The 20,070-nt window shown below is 33.9% G+C and overlaps 1 protein-coding gene across 1 annotated transcript in view; it reads right to left on the bottom strand.

Annotated features, from left to right (window-relative positions):
• CCDC178 (coiled-coil domain containing 178) overlaps positions 1-20,070 on the bottom strand; it is a 171,395-nt gene that overhangs the window by 126,828 nt on the left and 24,497 nt on the right. Inside the window, exons 3-9 of the mRNA XM_072328076.1 lie at positions 15,835-15,913; positions 13,787-13,908; positions 12,055-12,089; positions 10,221-10,315; positions 8,720-8,920; positions 3,080-3,300; positions 834-976 (exon numbers count right to left, since the gene is read on the bottom strand). Coding sequence (XP_072184177.1) covers positions 834-976; positions 3,080-3,300; positions 8,720-8,920; positions 10,221-10,315; positions 12,055-12,089; positions 13,787-13,908; positions 15,835-15,913 — 896 coding nt within the window. The remainder of the gene's footprint in view (positions 1-833; positions 977-3,079; positions 3,301-8,719; positions 8,921-10,220; positions 10,316-12,054; positions 12,090-13,786; positions 13,909-15,834; positions 15,914-20,070) is intronic.

Below are 20,070 nucleotides of genomic sequence, written 5' to 3'. Positions count from 1 at the left end.
GTAGACAAATGCTATTTCACTGCCAAAATACAGGAACTACAATGAGCTTGGATACAAACTATTTGTAACTGCTTATTTTCTGCTGTGTTAGAAAGTCAGATAGGCTGCTGATAGCCTGTAAACAGAAAAATCACAAAGTTTGTTTTTCCTAGTAATAATTTTCTGGAATTTGATGTCTTCTCACAAAAAAAGAGTCGAACATGTAAATTCCTTGATACATGTGAGAATCCTCTTTGGCAAAGATGTTTTCACTAAGTAAAAGTAACAGCTCTTACATCTTTTACATCTATAATAGTCACTGTAGTTCACGGAAGCACAAAGGTAGACTGACATGGCTCTCTAGAATCATCCAGTTATCCATCTAATTATGTTAAAATGAATAAAAAATCTAAAGTAAAATAAAGTTAAAAAAAAAATAAAACAACAAAGCAGCTCAGGAACTGATTCATGGAACATTATATTTGGGTATATTATTTGACCTTATCCCTTCCTTATTCTGTTAATGCAAAGAGAGTAAAGTCTTTTACAATGAGGGTGGTGAGGCACAGGAACAGGTTGCCTAGTTATGTGGCTGATGTCCCGTCCCCGAAGACTTGCAAGGTAAGGCTGGATCAAGCCCTGGGCAGTTTGATCTAGCTGTGCAAGTCCCTATTCCTTGCATGGGGATTAGACTAGATGACCTTTAAAGGTCTGAACTCTAAGGATTCTATGAAAAACATATTTTAGGTATAACTATTCAATTTTACAAAAATGAGAATTTAAATATTTTCTAAGTGCAAATTCTCTACAATTTCATTTTCACTACTAAAAACTAACACGCATACCACTCTTACTTGTATTGACTTAGCAGCATCTCAGCACATTTAATTTTCTCATACATAGATTTTATCTTCTTGTTAGCTTCTTCATCAATTCTTTTCATTGTCTTTTGAATTTTCACAAGCTCAGAATGAACATCAGAATATAGTTTGGATGCCTAAGCAAATAAAACATGTTTTCTGAAAGATGTTACATAGTAATCACACACAATGTCACAAATAATAATAACCGAAAAACAAACAAGCAATCAAAAAACCCTAGGTTCATTTCATTCATTTTAATTTTAAAATTGAAGTTTAAATTTGCAGCAGCATTTTGTGATGCCATAACAACAAATTCTGCATGGTCTGCAGTAAACACCCTAGCAAAAGACAACAGATTGTTGTGAAGTCGCATGATATTAGGAAGTGATACCAAGAGGCCATTCATTCTGTTGTTGTAAAACATAGAAGTTGTTGTGAAAAGTGGCGACTTCCATGGGAAGATAGTGACCTCTGGAGCAGAAAGAAAGAAATAAGTTGGAAGAAGTCACAGAGGTTTCTCTCAGTAGCCTGACAGAATCGTTACTTAAATATCGGAAACACCCTGAAGCATGTGCAGCCCTACAGTCACCTGTGTAAAACAGGAGCCTAAGACAATGCAGACAATAAACAAATTCTTCACTGGTATCGATGGTATTGGGTCTACTTGAGTGGCTTCTGTCCACTTAGTGCTGTACACGTGCCTTTTGCCTCAGCTTGTGAAAATATTACAGATCTCAGCAACAAACACAATACAAAATCTGTGAATGCTAGGTTGCTGGATTTTAAAACCTAGGATTCAAACTTCAGTAACTGTTTCAACTGTAAAGAAAACTCAATATGAGCTGTTTTCCTCAGGCCACAGAGGAAAACAAGAAAAAAGAAAAACACAGGAAAAAAAGGAGTAATGAGCAGCATGTAAATCAGACCACAATTTGTTAATTAGAAACTTTGATGAAATGAAATATATAAATGAATTACGGGAACACAAAATCTGTTTTCTTAAGATACGTGGCGTCTCTTTTTGGAAGGAAAGAAAAAAGAAAGCACACTGAAAAAGCATTAATTTAATTTAGTCTTTGGAAAAAAAAGTCTGTTTCCTGATCTGTATTTTAGAGCATCTTAATCTTTTGACTGCATACAATTTACTCTAAGAAATTAACAAGAAAAAAGGATACAAAATGAAAACTGAAATAACCAAATTGATTTTTAATTAGCTGGTATCTTAAAAATATATCACTGATCGAACTACCAGCTGTTTCATAGTCAGAACCATATGCAAGTTTTGGTGTGCAGAGAATGATTTCCGAAAACATGTAAGAAAAGAATTTGCAATCTGTCATTCATACACAGAGTAATGATTATGTCCCATTCATATTTAACTAAGAAAGGGAAATGAATTGGAAGGACGCTACTTTACAACAATTCTCATATTATCTAGGTGACATAATGTTTAATTAACTGTTCTTTATTCTAGAAGTACTTTGACATGACTGTTGACACCTCAATACGTGAGAAGGTAAAAATAAAGCAAATGTTTAAATAATTTTTTATTCAGAATCACATCGAAACATAAGATCATTTTTAAAGTGTAAATGCAGTACCTTGAAATAGATTCAACTCTAGATTTAAGATTAACAGTAATTATAAAACATACATCGAAAATAATCAGTTCTAAAACCTTAACTTGTGGCTACACAGTACCCCTCCTTTTCTGATACCCTTTGTAAACTATCTACAACTCTGCTGCACTTTGATTATTCAGTCTGCAACTATCTGCATCAAGCATTTATTATTGATGTTAGTACCAATAAGTCAGGGGGAAAAAAGGCATCAATGCTTGGAAATAATTTGATTTCAGTATCTTTGATTACTATCTAACGTTTTCACATTTTCCCCAGTCTGGATCAAACCTTGATGTCTGTCAGAAATATGAAAAGAATCAAGAATCTACGCAAACATCAGATATGTGCCATCTATATTTTCTGCTCCCAAGCCCCTCATGTCCCCCCCTCCCCCCCCCACAAAACACATGGAACAAGCTTACAAATTCAGACTTACATTCTACATGTGTTTATGAGACATTTATTAAAGGCCCACAGCATTATGCTCCCTGGATTCTGTCTGCACTGAGGCACACAATTCACAGTCATTGCCTCCAAAATTGCAGATACACTGGCGATGCCAAAATAATGCTGCTCTAAAAGGGTTTGTATTTTTGTGATTGTTTTTGTACTGACCTTCTCATAAGCCAGTAAAACATCCTTCACAGCTTCACCCTCCAGATTCAACTTTTCTTCCAGCAGAGGGCTGTGTTTCTTCATGAAGTCTACATCCTCCTGAATCCTTCTGGTGACTGCTTCTATCTTAAGTGTTTGGTTTTGTACCTGTCGCAGCTGACGGCTTTTGCAATCAAAATGCCATTGTAGCTCTAAGATATCTCGAGCGCACCTTTCATATTCTGTTAAATTGATAATTAGCATAACACAATGTGTATTTGAGCGACACCCCGAATGCTTAGTGAGATTAGGAAATACACAGTTACAATACCGAGTATAAGACTTGCAAAATTTTGCTGTAAACTACTGTAAAGGACAAAAGAAGACACTGGTTACAAAAGACATCACCAAATAGTACATTAGCAGTGGAACCGTTCTGAAACTCAATAACCTAACTACATCATTCAAGTAAATTCTCAGAGTGAGTGCTGGCTTTGTTTTCATGAAGGAAATTAAAACACTTAGCCTTAAGGCACATTTTGAGAGGCTGCTACCACACAAAAAGAGCTGTAGTAAACTTCCCAGTAACCAGCAATTGACATATGTGGATGCAGAAGAACAAGGCAAGTATATATCCTAGATCCCCTTAATATGACAACTGTTTTCAGTTCAGGAACACTTTCTGAACTAAATGGGGCTTCAAAAAAATCTAAACCACAGATAAATATTCAAAGACGTCAAGAAGAACAGATTCATGTTGCCACACAGAAATGTGTCAGTCTTAATTCACTTCATTGCATTTACTTCTCCTACACTGGTATAAATTTCCTGAGGGCCCTTACGAGAAAATATGTAACTAGATCATTGGTTGCTGAATGACAGAACATATTTCATCTTGCTTAGAAAGAAAGCCTTATTACAGACTGTGTCCTAACAGTACTGCAGCAGCTGAGGTTTAACAGTGAAAAAGATTATCAATTAAGAGGAAGAAAAAATATCTAAACATGAGTAAACTTTTGTTATAAATCTGAGAGAGATAACAACATTTTACTGAGAAGAAAAGGCTTTCTAGCTCTGAGAAGTAGCTATGGAATATCTGGCGCTACTTCTTAGCCCTTTATATATTTTGCTGTGTTAACAAGACATAAATCATAAATTCCCAAATGTATTATTTCAGTGCCACTAAAAGTTAAAGAGACATTGTATGAGAAAGTGGCTTTTCTATATCGTACTAAGTGATGCCTAACAGTAAAATGAAAAATAATAATAATAATAAAAAAACGTGTTTTACACTGAATTTTTATTATATTTCAGAAGAGGTCAGTTCTGAAGATGGGCTGTGTCACTGCAATTACCTCAGAGTCATACAGAATTTAAAGCCAGCAGGAATCAGTAATAATGGAAATCAAGGGAAGTCTGAAGAAATAACAGAATTCTGTGCTTACACAGAATGGGACATGTAAACTCTTAATTAAGAATCTCCTGGGTTTGTATTACTTAGATTAGGGATAATTATAACATCCCTGGGGGTCCTTTCCCTTTATCCTCAATTCTGTTTTAGCATAATTTTTTGTGTTACAGATGATACTGTGAATTATTATAATCCTGAAAATGACAAATTTACTCCAAGGACACAACATCACACTGCCACAGCCTACTGACAAATTAAGGGAGGGGAGTTGGTTAACCTTTACAACCCAACTTCTGCTTTCTTATTGCCGTGCTGTGTCTTGGTTATTTTTTTTAGTATATATTACATCACTCTATCACTGCATACACTAAGAGCATTTAGAAATCATTATTCTATTATTTCAAACTTCTGATATTTATAGAGAATGCAAAACAGTAAAGCAAAAGAAACAGGTCCCCCCCCCAAATATTTGTATTCTTTATTTTTTTTTGCATCTTGCATTACTGCTGTTAACTTGGAAAGTAGTAGCTCTGCAGCTCATATTACTGTGCTGGAGAACAAAGCTATATTATTAACCTTCTTGCAGTTTTTTTTTGCTTTGGAAAATTTGACCTTTCAGTTGCCACAGGATTTTCTCCTGAAACAGTTTCTAACTTCTCTATGAACTAATTTTGATTCTGATACTTTATTCAACCTCTCCCTTTGTTGTCAGAACATTATAAACCACACTTCAGAGACTTCTGTTTTAAAAACAAATAATCAAACAAACAAAAATCCGTGACAATCTCTGCAAATTAGTATCACCTTAACCATGATTTCTTGTTTCCAATTCATTAGTCATTAGCTAAGATAAATATATAAACTAAGAAGCAAATAAATATAAACCAAAAAATTATTCTCATATATTCTCAGGACTGTGTTTATATTTTGCCTTCCTAGGGAAAAAAGATAAGAATTTCAAACTAAAAACATATCCCACATATCTTGGACCATGAGAAACCAGGATGATGAACATCAGAATATCTACCACAGGACTGTGATTCCACAACCAGGCACTCACTATTATAAGTTATGTCACTACTTTTCATCTTAATGTTTCTCTTTCTTTTGGCATCCAATATAATTCCAAAAAACTACAGTAAAATTATAGACAAACCACTGCTATGCTTTGCAAATCAGTGTCTGGGAATATTAACTGACTTCCCACCATCTCTAATTTTAGTCGAGCTGCACAGTAACAAACAGATGTAATGGGATATCATGATGGTTCTGAACCTATATTTTTCCTCTTCTACAATATACCAAAACAAGACTGTAAAAAGTGGTCAAAAACACAACTGAGAAGACCTGACTGACATTCTCTGAGGCTTTTTTCTTGGAATAACTATAAATACTGCTCTGCTGCTCTCAGTCTAAGAAAAATACTGCAGACCGCAAGGAGAAGATGACATTCCAGAGCTGTAATGGCTACCAATCATATGAAAAATGCTTAAGTGAAGACAAATTGACCACTGCATCTCTGAATTCAAAAACCTAGATTTCTTTAGAATTCAACTGTTTTCCTTTAGAAAATAATAATAATAATAAAAAGGATAATTTGCCAGCCCTCAAATCAGCATTAATACAGAAAGAGATTTGCTTCCTATATTTTAGGGTCCTGATTGTTTTCTGCTGTGATATATCTTGTTAGTCATTTGGATACAAAAATAATAAACTACCCCCACAGAAGCTACAGGATAACATGGAGTACTTCTGTGAAAAGGAATTGAAGATTTATGGATGTTGACTGAGAGACTTCAGAGAGCCATGCAGTATCTTCATATAATGTGATGTGTTGCAAAAGTAAAGGAACTGAGAAAAAGGCCATAAAAGCAGAAACAAAGATACTTGCAAGACCAGTTTGGCAGCCACCAAGACACCCATTACTCACTGACAATAAACAAGCATGTTAACTTGAAATATCATAGTGCCACACTGTATAAAAAGCCTACAAGTTTGATGTTGTGCTTGCTTACTCCTCAGCTATAGGAATAAAATCTACCTGGGGGGAAAAAAACAGATGAAAAAATAAGTTCACCTGTCATACCTGTCCTCTCATGCAAAAGCCAAGAATTTCATGGTTATAGTATTATAACATTACTCAGGTAAATTACATAGATTAAAAAAAAAAAAAAAAAAAAAAAAAAAAAAAAGCAAACACGTCTGTCAACATTTGCCATTCTCTGTTGACAGTGAAGAGCTTGAATCATATAAGCAAAAAAAGCATTCACTGATTTCAAGAAGCTGTTGCATTATAATTAACATATCTTCAGATTTCAGTGCAGAAAAGTGAATTGTGAAAGGAAAGGTAACCTGCCACTATGGAATCTGTTCTCTAATACAGCCAGTCACCTTTCCTCTACATCTGTTGACTGCTTTAGTATCAGTGTATCTGTTTTTAAAAGATTCTTCCCAATGAAGAAGAAAATTGTTTATTCTGGATTCTGCATGAAGTTAACAGTTGTCATCTTTGTAACTTCATTCTTCTGTTTTAGAAAACCCCTTCACTTTGACAACATTGAGCATGTCTTTTAGTTTTTATTTTTTTTAAATCATCAAATCACACAAACCAGAGCTTGTTGCTTGTGGCCACACAGGTCTGAAACCCTAAGTGACAAGGCAGAAGTGCAATTATTTTTCATATAAGTTGTTCTGTGATTTGAAAGACAATTTTTGTTCTCCTGCTTGTCCATTCTGGAGTACCATGTAGTTGTTTCTTTCTAGTCTTTCAAAGCTCTCCTCAGTACTCTCTCTCACTAGAATTCATTAAAATTTGTAATCAAGGCTCTGGTATCCTGCACTCTTAATTGTATGCTATTTGTTGTCATGTTTTGTTTCTTTAAACACCAAGATGAAAGACATTTTCATGTTTCTCTGAACATCTTATACAGTAACGAATATCTATTTGACAGGATTAAAACATGCTTTGGGTGTATCTTACCTGATTCCAAACTATGGAATATTCCAGCAAATGCCTCTTTACTTCTAAAAGGTTTAAATTATTGAGGACGTGCAACTACAGTAGGGGCATTCAAAATTATTAAAATTCCTTTTATTTTGTTCTACAAACTCTTATGTGATTTGATAAAAAAGCTGGGTGAGATTCTTAAGAATAATTTGATATGCACTCAAGTCTTATACTAATGCTGCTAAAGAAAATAAAATGTTCTATGCACTCAGGGTATGTACTTAAAGTGAGTAATAAATGTGACCAAAGAACAGAAGTCACAGTGTGTAGAAAAAAAAACAAAAACAAAAAAAACAAAAAAAACCAAAAAAAAACAGAAAAGGTAGAAAGACAAATGAACAAGTTTCAAGGGCAAAGAATGGCATGGTAACCTTAAAAAGAATAGGTGATACCAGCTAAAAATAGGTGATTTTAAGACTGCTGTCAGCATTTTACAGTACTAAGAACACAGACATAAAAAAAGCTGTAATAGTTAAGTGAGTATTTGGAAATAGTAGCAATCCACCCTGATCACTAACCTAAGAGTGTCAACGAATATGACTGACATTTGACATATTACACGCTAATAGACAATACTAATACATGCATACTTATAATTTTCCTGTAGTTACATGTTTTCCCACAGGCATCAGATTTTCAGTCTAGGTTCAGATGATACCTACTTCCCATCATGATCTGTTAGCCAGAAGACAAATAGCAAACAGCTGCAAAGTAGATGCTTTTTTTCCCTTTTTTTTCTTTCTTTTCTTTTTTAATTCTATTGTGTAGATGCCAGCTAATCACAGAAGGTAACTCTAATGTCCTTAGAACCTGGGATTTCAAGGAATGCGATCAATATAACATCCAACAATTTATGTAAATACTTTGATCAAGTTTATCACATTTTATTTTATTAAAATTGATGGTTTATTCTACAGTTTAGCACAATTACATTATTTTATAGTTCTGCTCAAACTTCTCATTCCCTGCCCTAACAAAAGTATTCTTCATCATCTTAAGTGTATTGCCTACCCTAGAGCTATTTCTGAAACAATGCTAAACTATTACATAGTATGTTTTGTGTGGGTTTTGGTTTGTTTGATATATTTTTTTTTCCATGAATATATATTTAAATATACCAAAATCCAAGAAGTAAACCCTGCAGTTCTGTTACAGTAAACACAACTATTCTCATAGTGTAATTATTTTCCCTGGTAATGAACTGACTGAAAATAACAAATATTCCTAGCTTCAAAAGTGATACCTTTTTGCACAGCAGCAGGGAAGTGCTGAAGCCTCCAAAGTGACATACTATCAATTTCCATGCAAAGCTTTTTCCTTCGCTGTCTCTCCCGCTCCAAAGCTTTTTCTGCCTCCATACGATCAGCCTCCAGTCGCTTAATTAGCTTAGTAACTTCCAGTAGCAAAGCTGCCATTTCCTGCTTCAAGGTTAATGTCTTGCTGTCTTTAAAAATACATTAAATATTATTTTTTTATGAAAGCTTTATCATAGGCTCTTTAATCCAGCTTCATTCTGAAGACAAAGTTGTCCTGTCTGCATGTATCACAGTAAGCACAATTAGTTACGTTGCTCTTTAATAATACATTATCATTATTTCTTATGATAGCTTAAACTTACACTGCATAGTCATCCTCAGTATAAAGATAGCTTATTCACATGTATCAAGGCAAGCAAAAATTGGCTGCAAACAAAACTTGCAAGTTTCTTCCGGTTTACTTCCAAAAACATACCAACAGAGATGGCACACAATGTTCTTTCTTTTTTGGATAAGTAATTACCCCAAGTTCTTCAATATCTCTTTGTTGTTGTTGTTGTTTTTAAAGAATACTTATTTTATGTTCTCCAGGGAGTATAAGGGACTTCATTAAAGTCTTCAGAATTCTAAGCATATTCAGTGAAGTATCTCAACAGCAAACATCACTAGTTTTCATCATGATACAAATGGGCCATCAACATTTTATTCTGGCTATCAAAAATACCCTAGCTAATTGTTTTGGGTAAAATATTTTTGAGGTCATCATCCTTAACCTGATCTACCAAACAAACAAGCAAACAAAACAAAATAAAAAGGAAATTGCATAAATTACAGAATTCAAGACATTTCCATTTAAATTCTACAGTCAATGATCACTGACTCCCCAAATCATTTTGATTAAAAGCTGTAAGCATTGAAAATAAGGATAGCTACTGAAAATCTGGATTTTAGCTTTGCTGCCATCAACAAAAACTTTCTTATACCATTCATTGTAGACAGGATCAACTCAGGTTAGCAGTGCGGAAAAAATTGTAGTGTAAACTGCACACAGACTCTTGAATACTGAAAACAATTCATAAACATTTAATATGAACAAAGATACCAACTGTAAGAAACATAACTTTGTATCAGAAGTGTATTGTGGAAACCCTGCAACAGTGATGCAGTTACACGTGTTACTGAAATTAAATGAAAAACAAAATAACTTGTTCTGCTGGCTTAAAATACAGTATAAATCTACATAGAAAAATGTATATTACCATCTTGCAAACAGAATGATTTCATGGTATTTAACACAACACTTAAAACCCATGTGTCTTTCACCTTGACAAATGATACACCGATAGATTTCAAAGGATGCACATATCATTTACATTAGATCTATCAAGCAGTCAGCAAGCATTATTAAATGCAAAGCATATATTAAATGAAGGCAAGTAACTATTTCCACTAAGTACTATGCTGGTTACCATAAAGCAAGCATTTTACCTTCACGAGATACAATAGCATCTTGAAAATCCAAATTAGTTGATAATGATAACCATGTATCTTCATTAGATTCAGCACAGACCTGTTCTGTTATCCTGGGGATAAAACTCACTGTCACTAAAAAATTTTAGACTGAATTTAAAGTACCACTGTTACATAAATATTACTTTCACTAAGCCAGAAGTGCCTTTCTTCAGTCTTATAGCTTCAGTCTTAGAACTTAAATGCTGGGTTATATAGAGTAACCGTTAAAAAAAGAGAATGCAAGTCATTCAAAAGAATTCTTAATTGTGTAAACTTCACATGAATGATTTTTCTTGGTTTTATTTACAGAAATAAATAGATTCCTTAACGTCTTGTACTTGCACACTGTTCTTACATATTTGCCAAAGAAACCATTGAAGATAAGATGTTATTCTGCCCAAGTTCTGAACTGAAAGGATCGATATACTCTATACTTTGCAGACTCTTCTCAGCAGTAGAAGTATCAACTGTCACCATCAGACACAGATACACTGCCACTGCAAGTCAGAAGTAGTTTCTGTTTTATTAGCTTAAGGGATGTAATCATTTCAGAGTCAACAACGAAGGAGAAGAATTGAAGATTTTTTAGAAACACTATGGCTTCATCAGTTTCCAGAAGAAAAGCTTTTGAAATCTTGGGATTTTCAAAAGCAGAAAAAAGGAGTTTTTTGTTAAAATAAGATCAAGATAAATCTAACCTGCAAGTGAGAGAGGGAAAGAAATAAGCCACATAATTAAAGAACAGAAGCAAACCAGAGGTCTCGGATGACCTCAAGAGGCTCATTAGCCTACTGGAGTTGAGAAGAAGGTGATGAAGGATAACCACCACCCATATATGCCTACGTGTTCAGGTTAAAGAGCATATACAGACCTGTCACATGCAGCTAAGACAAAATGAAAACTATAGTTGAACTGGTACATCACACATACATGCATAATGTGAAAGTGTGGAGTTGAAAGCAATCCACAGAAATGTACTGATTCTGTGAAGCAAAAAAATAAAAATAAAAAAAAAATAAATTGATGCCTCCTTCGATTAACTGAAAATGCATGTCAGGTACTGGGAAGATTCCAGTAATGGAAAATAATAAGACATTTGATAAGGAAAATAGGACTTGGTGATGGAAGAGATTTCAAATTAGATATAGAAACAGATGTTCGGCGAAGAGGAGTTGGATAAATAAGCAAACACAAACTGACTCAATAGTCATATCTGACACAAAAATACACAGAGAAATAAAGGCTTTGTTGAGCAAAACAGCGAGGACAAGCTGAATGCATGAGATACGCTCTCCTCTTCAAACTCTTCTTTTTAATCATTGTAATGAGAACTACATCATAAAGTGGCCCACATCACAATTCATTCAATTTAAAATTATGCAGTCAACTTTGTTTTGGGTATATTGTAACTTAAAGCAATGAGAGCTTAAAATGGGGATACTGAGCTGTATTTAAGTACCTCAGACGAGGCACAATTTCAAAACTATCAATAACTGAACTACACTTCACAGCAAAATTATCATTTAGATGGATCCTGAAACCCAAGATCCCCTTGAAACTTTGAATATTAAACACAGAATAGGGAACATATAAGAAATACTGCACGAACACTTTTGGTGTCCTGAAATAAGAAGCTCCTGTAGGCACTATGAATGCTTAATTTAAATGTGTTTTGCACAACAGTAGAACTAGGTACACTTCAAAGTTCACAGAGAAGGCATTATAGTCACACTGATTTTTCATCAAAAGATCACCTGACATTAAAAAAAAAATACAACAGTTTGTATGATTTTGTATGCATAATTCTTACCATGGCTTTTTCTCCTCCTTAAACACATGGTCATACTGCAAAATAAAGGACAAGTTCCTTTATACATCTCAGATGATGCATAACTTTAATAAAAAGGCTACTGGACTTTGTATTGTAAAAAGATCTAATTAGAGTGCATAGAGATCTATGTTTCTTAATACCTTAAAATAATTACAAAGATTTGAATTCTGAAAAACTGTAAGGATCTCCAAAAGGTTGGTAATGAAACCCGTTCTTTGTAAGTACATGTTAAATATTAATCAGCTTTGTAATGCTATTTAAAATCCTTTTACATTGTTAATTATATTGCCACTCTTAATCTCTGTAATTTAATCTCAAAACTATTGGACAGTTTCTGTCTGAACTTTCTATTCTTTTCCTTCCTTAGACTTACATCCAGAACAGTAAATTAAAAGCAGCCAGGCAAATTTTTTGGGCCCAGAAACTTTATTAACTGCATCATAAGATTATAACAAAAACTTATCACTATAATTACCACATACCCAAATAACTCCCAGTTTCAAAACAGTTCAGGAATTGGAAAGAATGATAAAGCAGTCCCCAAATCACTGCACAGACTGTCTATCTTGTTTTTCATAATAAGAATATAGCAATGAGGATATTGAGGTTTTCTATGTCAACTGGACACATTAACTGATGATATTTAATATACTAGTAGAGATGAGAACAAACTCATGTGCAGATATGTAAAATCTAAGGCTCCCTATATTTGTAGGAGTATACTCATATCAGTATATAAGCCTAATTTTGATTTTAAAAAGTATCCATGGACTATACACAGTACAGAAATCCCTTGTCTGTCTTCATCTTAAATAACAGTTGTAACAACATCATTGTCTAGAGGCTGCAAATTGTCTTTAATCTCTGTATGTTTTTACACAAAGTTAGAATTGGAAGACACACAAGAGACTGCATATACATTAAAATGAATGAACATCTGGATAGATCAGTGTTTATTCATTTAATTCATGTATATTAATAACAAAATTATCACCTAAAATAATTTTACTGTTCTCACATTATTTTAACTAGAAGTGAATGAGGCAATACGAAATTCTCCATCAATGTCTATATTGTATATCAAGATATTGTTATAGCTTATCCAATTTGGATTCCTCCAGTACTCATGCTGTAGCTGCAGAAATGCTCACTGCAGAGCATTTAACAGTGTAGAAGACTGAAGTGTGATTGTCTTCCTGATGTACTTCAGTGATTATGAAACAGTCAACATTGGAGCTAAATTATTTAAATATAACTTGTCTGCAACGGTAGAGATCAGATCCTTTACTGCAGTGTAGACATACACAAAACTTATTAAATATTTGGAAAACACTCCAATATGAATTATTTAAATAACACTAACCACATTCTCAAGGAAGATAATGGGAAGGTTTTACTGTACTTTACAACAGAATGTATTGATTCTTTCTTCACCTAACTACCCATTTTCAGCTTCCCTTTATTCTTGTTCCTATTTACAAAACCAATATAGGCTATGAAAACATCATATATTGCTAGAAGAAGGTCCATAACATTTTTGAATTCATGGCTTTCAGTAAGAGAGAAGAGAAAATTTAATCAAGGAATTGTTAAGTGCTCTCTAGGAAAAAATACACTGCTTACTATAAAGGAGAGAAAATCACCATAGTAATCTTATTTAAAAATATACTTTATATAAAAAGCACTCAGCCATTTTCAATCATAAATGTACCTGTTGAAAGTACTTCCCCATCTTTACTTCCAACTCTTGAATGTGATGAATGGCTTTATTAATACATGGTAATGGGGTATTTACAAAAGCACAGCTCCGTTGCCTTGGGGTGGTCCACACATCTGCAGATACAATGAGAATACAGAATGTTGCCAAGCTTTACCTGCAGGCTGATACCAGATAGTTTGATACTTGGTTTATATCCCTTAATTTGGAACCTGATAAACCTCAGTCTTGACCACCAGATATGAGAATGCAACAGCTGTGTCTATTGCTATGCTCACTTCATGCAGAAAAAGGTTATTCCTTTTCAATATGAGAAGAGAGGGATTAATGAATGCATGAAAAAATATGATGGAATAACGTCAGAGAGATGAAATGTGATAAAAGCGGGAAGGTCAGAACATCAGTTTTCTACAATTAATTTTATACAATTAATCCGAAATGAATTGAGTTTGATGACTTTAGGATTGTCCTCAGTGAAGATATTATCCAAAGAGAAAGAATAATATCAAAGTCCCATAAAGCAAGGCTGGAAGCTACTGCAGAAAAAGCTAGAGCCAAACAGAAGAGGTTTTACAGTCCAAAGAGGCAAGGTTAGCCAACTCCTGTGCATATGATACTTGATGCCAATAGGCATTGGCTTCAATTTTATGAAGGGGTGAAGTTCCAGAACAACAGTTTTGGAGTTGGGAAATTAAAGCTACAAGGCACATATGAACTCTTTCATAAGAACATACAGATTTCACAGCCACTTTTTGTTTCAAGCGTGCTGGCCTTATCATGACATAAATTCCACTCTGTCACACTACTGAATATTATCTATTTAATCAATACACAGAAGGAGAATCTTACTGAAGGGATCACCAATGCAAGACATCAGGAATCACCACAAGACAATAAAACCTAGAAGTAGACCAACTAAAAAAGTGTAAGCAGTTGTCCTACAAGCACAGAACCTTAACTAATTATTTACACACAGTGCTTTAATGTGTGTTGGAGATTTAGCATAAATAACAATTTATAGGGATTACACAGTAAAATAGGTACATCAGCAGACAATTTTCACATACAGTTAGTGGGTGGTTGTTTTGTGTTTTGTTTTGTTTTTTTAATAATAATAATCTTTCAGTGCCTTAATTAAAATTGTCAGACTAAAAGATTAGAAGGCTGTGGGTCACATAAGGCCCTTTTAACCTTATTTTATGACAAACAGCTTTATTAAAATGGAAAAGGCAGTTTGCAAAATTTTGTTGGAAAGACAGAGCCCACTAAAATGGATGGCAAAAACTGCCTCACAGAATCTTCCTCAGCCTGTTTCCAGCAACCTTCCTCAGGACGTCTACACTGCACTATACTGACTAAGAATACATAGACTTTGGATCTTTTTGTGCTCACAGAAGTTCACACTTCCAGGTCAATATTATTTCAATTTCACTTAGTTGCTTCTGCTGCTACTTTTTTTTTTTTACTGTTTACCAAATGAATATTAATTTTGTTGTAAAAACTATTTCACGTCCTTACCTCATTAATATATCTAGTACCTCAATTTAAAACAAACAAACAAACAAACAAACCAGAAACATCTGAAACAGCATTAATAAAATAAGATTAATCTCTTGCTTCCTTGCAAACAATGTCTCCAGTCTTCTAAGCCATTTGTAAAAGCAAGTTATTTATAGAACTCAGTGAGAAAGTGGAAACATTCACTAGATTTTTCTTAAAATCTAAAAAAAAAAAAAAAAAAAAAAAAAAAAAAAAAAAAAAGTGTATATGCTATGTAAAATTTAGCTAATTTTGTTTTCTCTAGGTAAAAAACTGAACTATGATTAGATGATTGAGTGACACCAATAAGTGAATGACACATTCAAAGTATACAAATGCATAATTGCTATGAAGAATTTTGAGAAGCATAAGTGATAAAAACCATGAAAGATAACTAACATTGCACACTATTAAAATAAAAAGTTGAATATAACATACGTCTTAAATTTAAACCCTTCATTAAGCTATTTGAAAACCATATAGTAGAAAATATATTGACATACCTTGGGGTGGCTCATCAGTGTCCTTAGAAGAATAGGAAAACAATTGTGTTTCAAGCATTATTGTGCAGTATTTTGCAGCCTAATGATAAGAAAAAAACACAATATGTAGGTCACTCTAAAAATAATTCCTTCTATTTATTTTCTACAGATACAAAGAGCACAATAGTACTATTTGACGGAGAAAATTCTCAGCTACAAAACACTGTTTTTCAACACAGTCATCATCATTAGCTCTGCATTTTCTCCACAGGTGAACAAGAGCCTGAATGCCATGCTCATAAACATCTGCACAAGCAGATATGACCCACTGTCAGTGTCACCACTGCTGAAACACACTGCCCACTGCTTTACTGTGCTCAGATCCACTAGTTGGTCTCCATATACATTCAGCAAGTGTTCATGAATTTCAGTGGGGGCCATTTTTTTCTGGAGGAATTTAGTAACACACCTTTACTTCCCACACACTTCTAGGTCAGACGCCAGATTGCTCCTCTGTTGCCATATGTAGTACAATAGCAAGACATAATGGAGAATTGGTGGAAAGGTTCAATCTCTACTGCTATAACTCCAACATCCACCTATGACATTGTATGCCAACATCATAAAATAGAAGGCATTATTTTTGGAGCATCCCTAGTATTAATCTCTTTCTTATTCTTGAGGGGTCAAAGAGATCTGACAGTGGTAGGCACAATCTCTCTGCTCAAGCAAAAAATGAACTGAATTCAATTATTAGAAATGAGCGTCTGACTTTCCATTACCAGAAGAATCATTCAAATATGTTTTAAAGATGATTACTACCAATGCTCATGCTACTAAGCATGTTAGTTATTTGATCCATCCCTTTACCCGTAATTAAAATATCATGTACAATAGAACAATATTTTATTTTTCTTAAAGATTACTAAAGCTTAAACCTAGTATTTTCCATTCTGCTGTATATGTCTAAATGAAATACAGTAAATATTGGTTACCATAGTAACCACAGAACGGAAGAAATTTACTTTTGGCATAATTGCTGCATATGTTCATACAAATCACATCTCCTATTCTGAGCATTAGAAACGTTGACACTTTTGAACTCCATTTTTAAAAAATAGGGTAATGAAGAAACAAAAAATGAGATCAAGCATTAACAGATATAATGCAAAATATTCTTGTTTAATTCATTCTCTTTTCTTATATACTTAGAATATATTATCCTACATTCTATTAAACCACGCAGTTAATTACTGTTTATCTTTTACTTAGTGATAATTAAGTCATTTCTGTTAACATTAAAATCACAATACTACTTAGTAATAAAAAATACACTAATAATAAAACATTCTCAAAGTGCTAAAGAAATTTCAGGGAAAAAAAAAAACAAAAAACAACAGCCTGTGACAAACTTATTTCCTTTTCAGTTGCAATGAGTTTCACATTGAATAATAAAACATCTACCTGTTTCTTTTCTTTCAAGAAATAGTAGCAGAGGAAGGATTTTTCTAGGCATGCTGTCTTACAACAGCATCATTTCCTCAACTGCATTAAAACATACACTCAGCAAGGACAAATTAAGCAATTTCAACCAGTCTGTGATTTAGCTGCAGACTCCCCTATGCTTCCTTATCAGTTGTCAGAATGAATCATAAGCATCTTAAAAGAAAAAGATAATATATCAAGAAACCAAAAAAACAAAGAACCCAAAACCAAACAACACACACACACAAAACCACCCAGAAAATCACTGACAACCCTTTGATGACACAAAATGTAGGACCATTGGACTTGCATGCTTTTACTTCAACACTATAGTTATTCCATTATTTACCTTTCCAAGCTTGTCTGCTCAGTATCTTAGCTCTGAGTTAGCTGTTTCAGAATCTCCTTCTGTTGTTTAAGTTCATGACCTTCAGTATCTTTCATTTGAATATTCAGAAATACAAATATCAGAATTTCAGAAAGCGTTTGGTAATACAAAACAGAAAACTAAGTAAGTCCTATATATATTATATATATGGTAAAAAGAGGATCATTCTGGAATAACATATGAACGAAAGGTCATTTTAGTATTTAGAAATGGTTATTTTTTCACACCTGATGGGCTCTCTGTTACTGTAAATAGCAGAGAAAAGCCATTAAAAACATTTTACTGCCCCAAAAAGGCAGCATTTCCCATAGCCATTAGAATCAACAAAGTCAGATTTTACACAGATTCCCCAGAGAAACCAAAATCTTCCTGGTTCCTCCAAAGAGCCTGACCAACACAGCTCCCTTAGCTATTCCCTCAGGTAATGTGCATGTGGTATTACTGGTTTGGTCTTGACTGGCTAACCAGAAAGACAGTGGATTAAGCTAGCTGACCGCTATCCTGCAGAATATGTAAAGAGTTAATTTATAGCTTCTTTCTTATGAGGGAGTAAATAATTTGATTCTTTCCTCCCTCCACTTAGCTGCCAGTTTTCATGGAACTTGAAGGAACTCAAAGTCTTTGAGACTCTAACCCATCAGAACTGGATGAAATGTCATAGAAACACAGAATCATTGAAATTGAGAAAGACCTATAAGATCCCCCAGTCCAACCATCAGCCCATCCCCACCATGCCCACTGACCACGTCCCTCAGTAGATGAGACAGAACTAAAACTGGAATAGGACAACATAAGGACAAAATGACAGAGAATCTGAAAAGCAAATAAATTTAAAAAAAAGAAATGGTGTATTTAATTAAGCAATTTCAGAATTCTACAACAGAACAGAAGGGGGGAAAACTAAGTGGGAATTTATTTCTTTTTTGGGGCATAGTAGAATGTGAAGACAGATTTCATTTGCAAAATAATGCCTCAATTAACTGAAAGATCCAAGGCAGTTTCAACTAAATCCAAACCATTTCTAACAAATGTTGTTGAACCTGCTTTAAAGTCTTATAGTGACAGTTTTTAAAAGGAATCTTTGCAAAGTTAAACCAAACTCAACCATCTTCACCATTAGTCAGCTTCCCTAAAGTATAATGTAATCTTGCCATATTTCTATGGACACAAAAAATAATAGATTACTTTCATCTTGTAAACAATTTACTTAACACTTGAGAACTGCTTTCTCTCCGCTGTTATACACTAAACTGATAAAATTCTCCTAACCCCTCTACTTTTATATCTTTATTGTTTTTTGTTGCTTTCCTCCACTTTCTTTTCAGCTGGAAGGACATTCCCTGAAGAGGATGTGGCTTTCCAGCTGATGTCTCAGTACTAAGAAGAAGAAGTATTACACAACGCTTTTGGATTCATTTTCTGGTGTAACACTTGGTGCTGTCACAACAGCAGAATACTTGTTTTTGTTTTTAGCACTATAAGCTATGGATGTTCCACTACCTTACCTAACACTTTCTTCTCCTAAATATAAATAATGTACATAGAGCATAGTACTTCATACTTGTTTTTTCTTATTTACACCTTATTCCCTGACTTCTCCAGACCATTTCAAATTGTAGGTGATCCTGTCCTGCACAGTGCTTGCAGCTCTTCCCAGCAAGGCACTGTGTCCTTATGGAGGCATTTGGAAAGCTCCTGTGCTGTGGCTGCTCAGAGCACCTCCATTGCTCCTCAGTGCCACCAGTAAGATATGGTGTGTTCCTAGCAGGACAATGCCATGCCGTTTAAAAAAAAAAAAAAAGAATTTTTAAAATTAAAAAAAGAAGAAGAAGAAGAAATAAGCATTTAAAATGATACACCCATCTTGGTTTGATTTTCCATCAAGTTGTATGTACTTTATTCTTTTATGTTTAGGAGGAGCTTTCAGTTAAGTGGTAATTTTAGCTACTATGTATATTATATAAGTAGTTTAGTCGGAAAGATTAGAAAAAAAAATGAGTTGAAAATTTGGCAGGCTCGTGAAGTCTATTTAAAATTTGAGAAAAACGAACACAACGCGCTGCTAAATAACATGAAATTGCATCTGTGCATTTTCTAGCTTAAAGAGATCTTGCCAAACTCCAAACCAAGTGCTGAGTAACCATAAAATCATTCCTTTGTTCAGCTGGAGCAAGATGTGTTACGTGGCACCACTCAGATCTGAGCAGCTAATTAATTCTTGATGTTGCCTCATTTTAAAAATAAAATTAATAGAAAATCTCATTAAAAATAAAATAAAACGTTATTTTTAAGTATACGTTTTCAGGCGGCCTGTTTATAAACATTCAAAAGTAAAGACTAACATGTACATTTCACTATAGCTACATTAAGAGCACATTTCTGCT

This window comes from Excalfactoria chinensis, chromosome 2, assembly GCF_039878825.1.
Source record: "Excalfactoria chinensis isolate bCotChi1 chromosome 2, bCotChi1.hap2, whole genome shotgun sequence".
NCBI classification, from domain to species: Eukaryota; Metazoa; Chordata; class Aves; order Galliformes; family Phasianidae; genus Excalfactoria; species Excalfactoria chinensis.
Note: the sequence above shows the minus strand (reverse complement) of the source record. Positions and strands in the feature narration are given on the sequence as shown.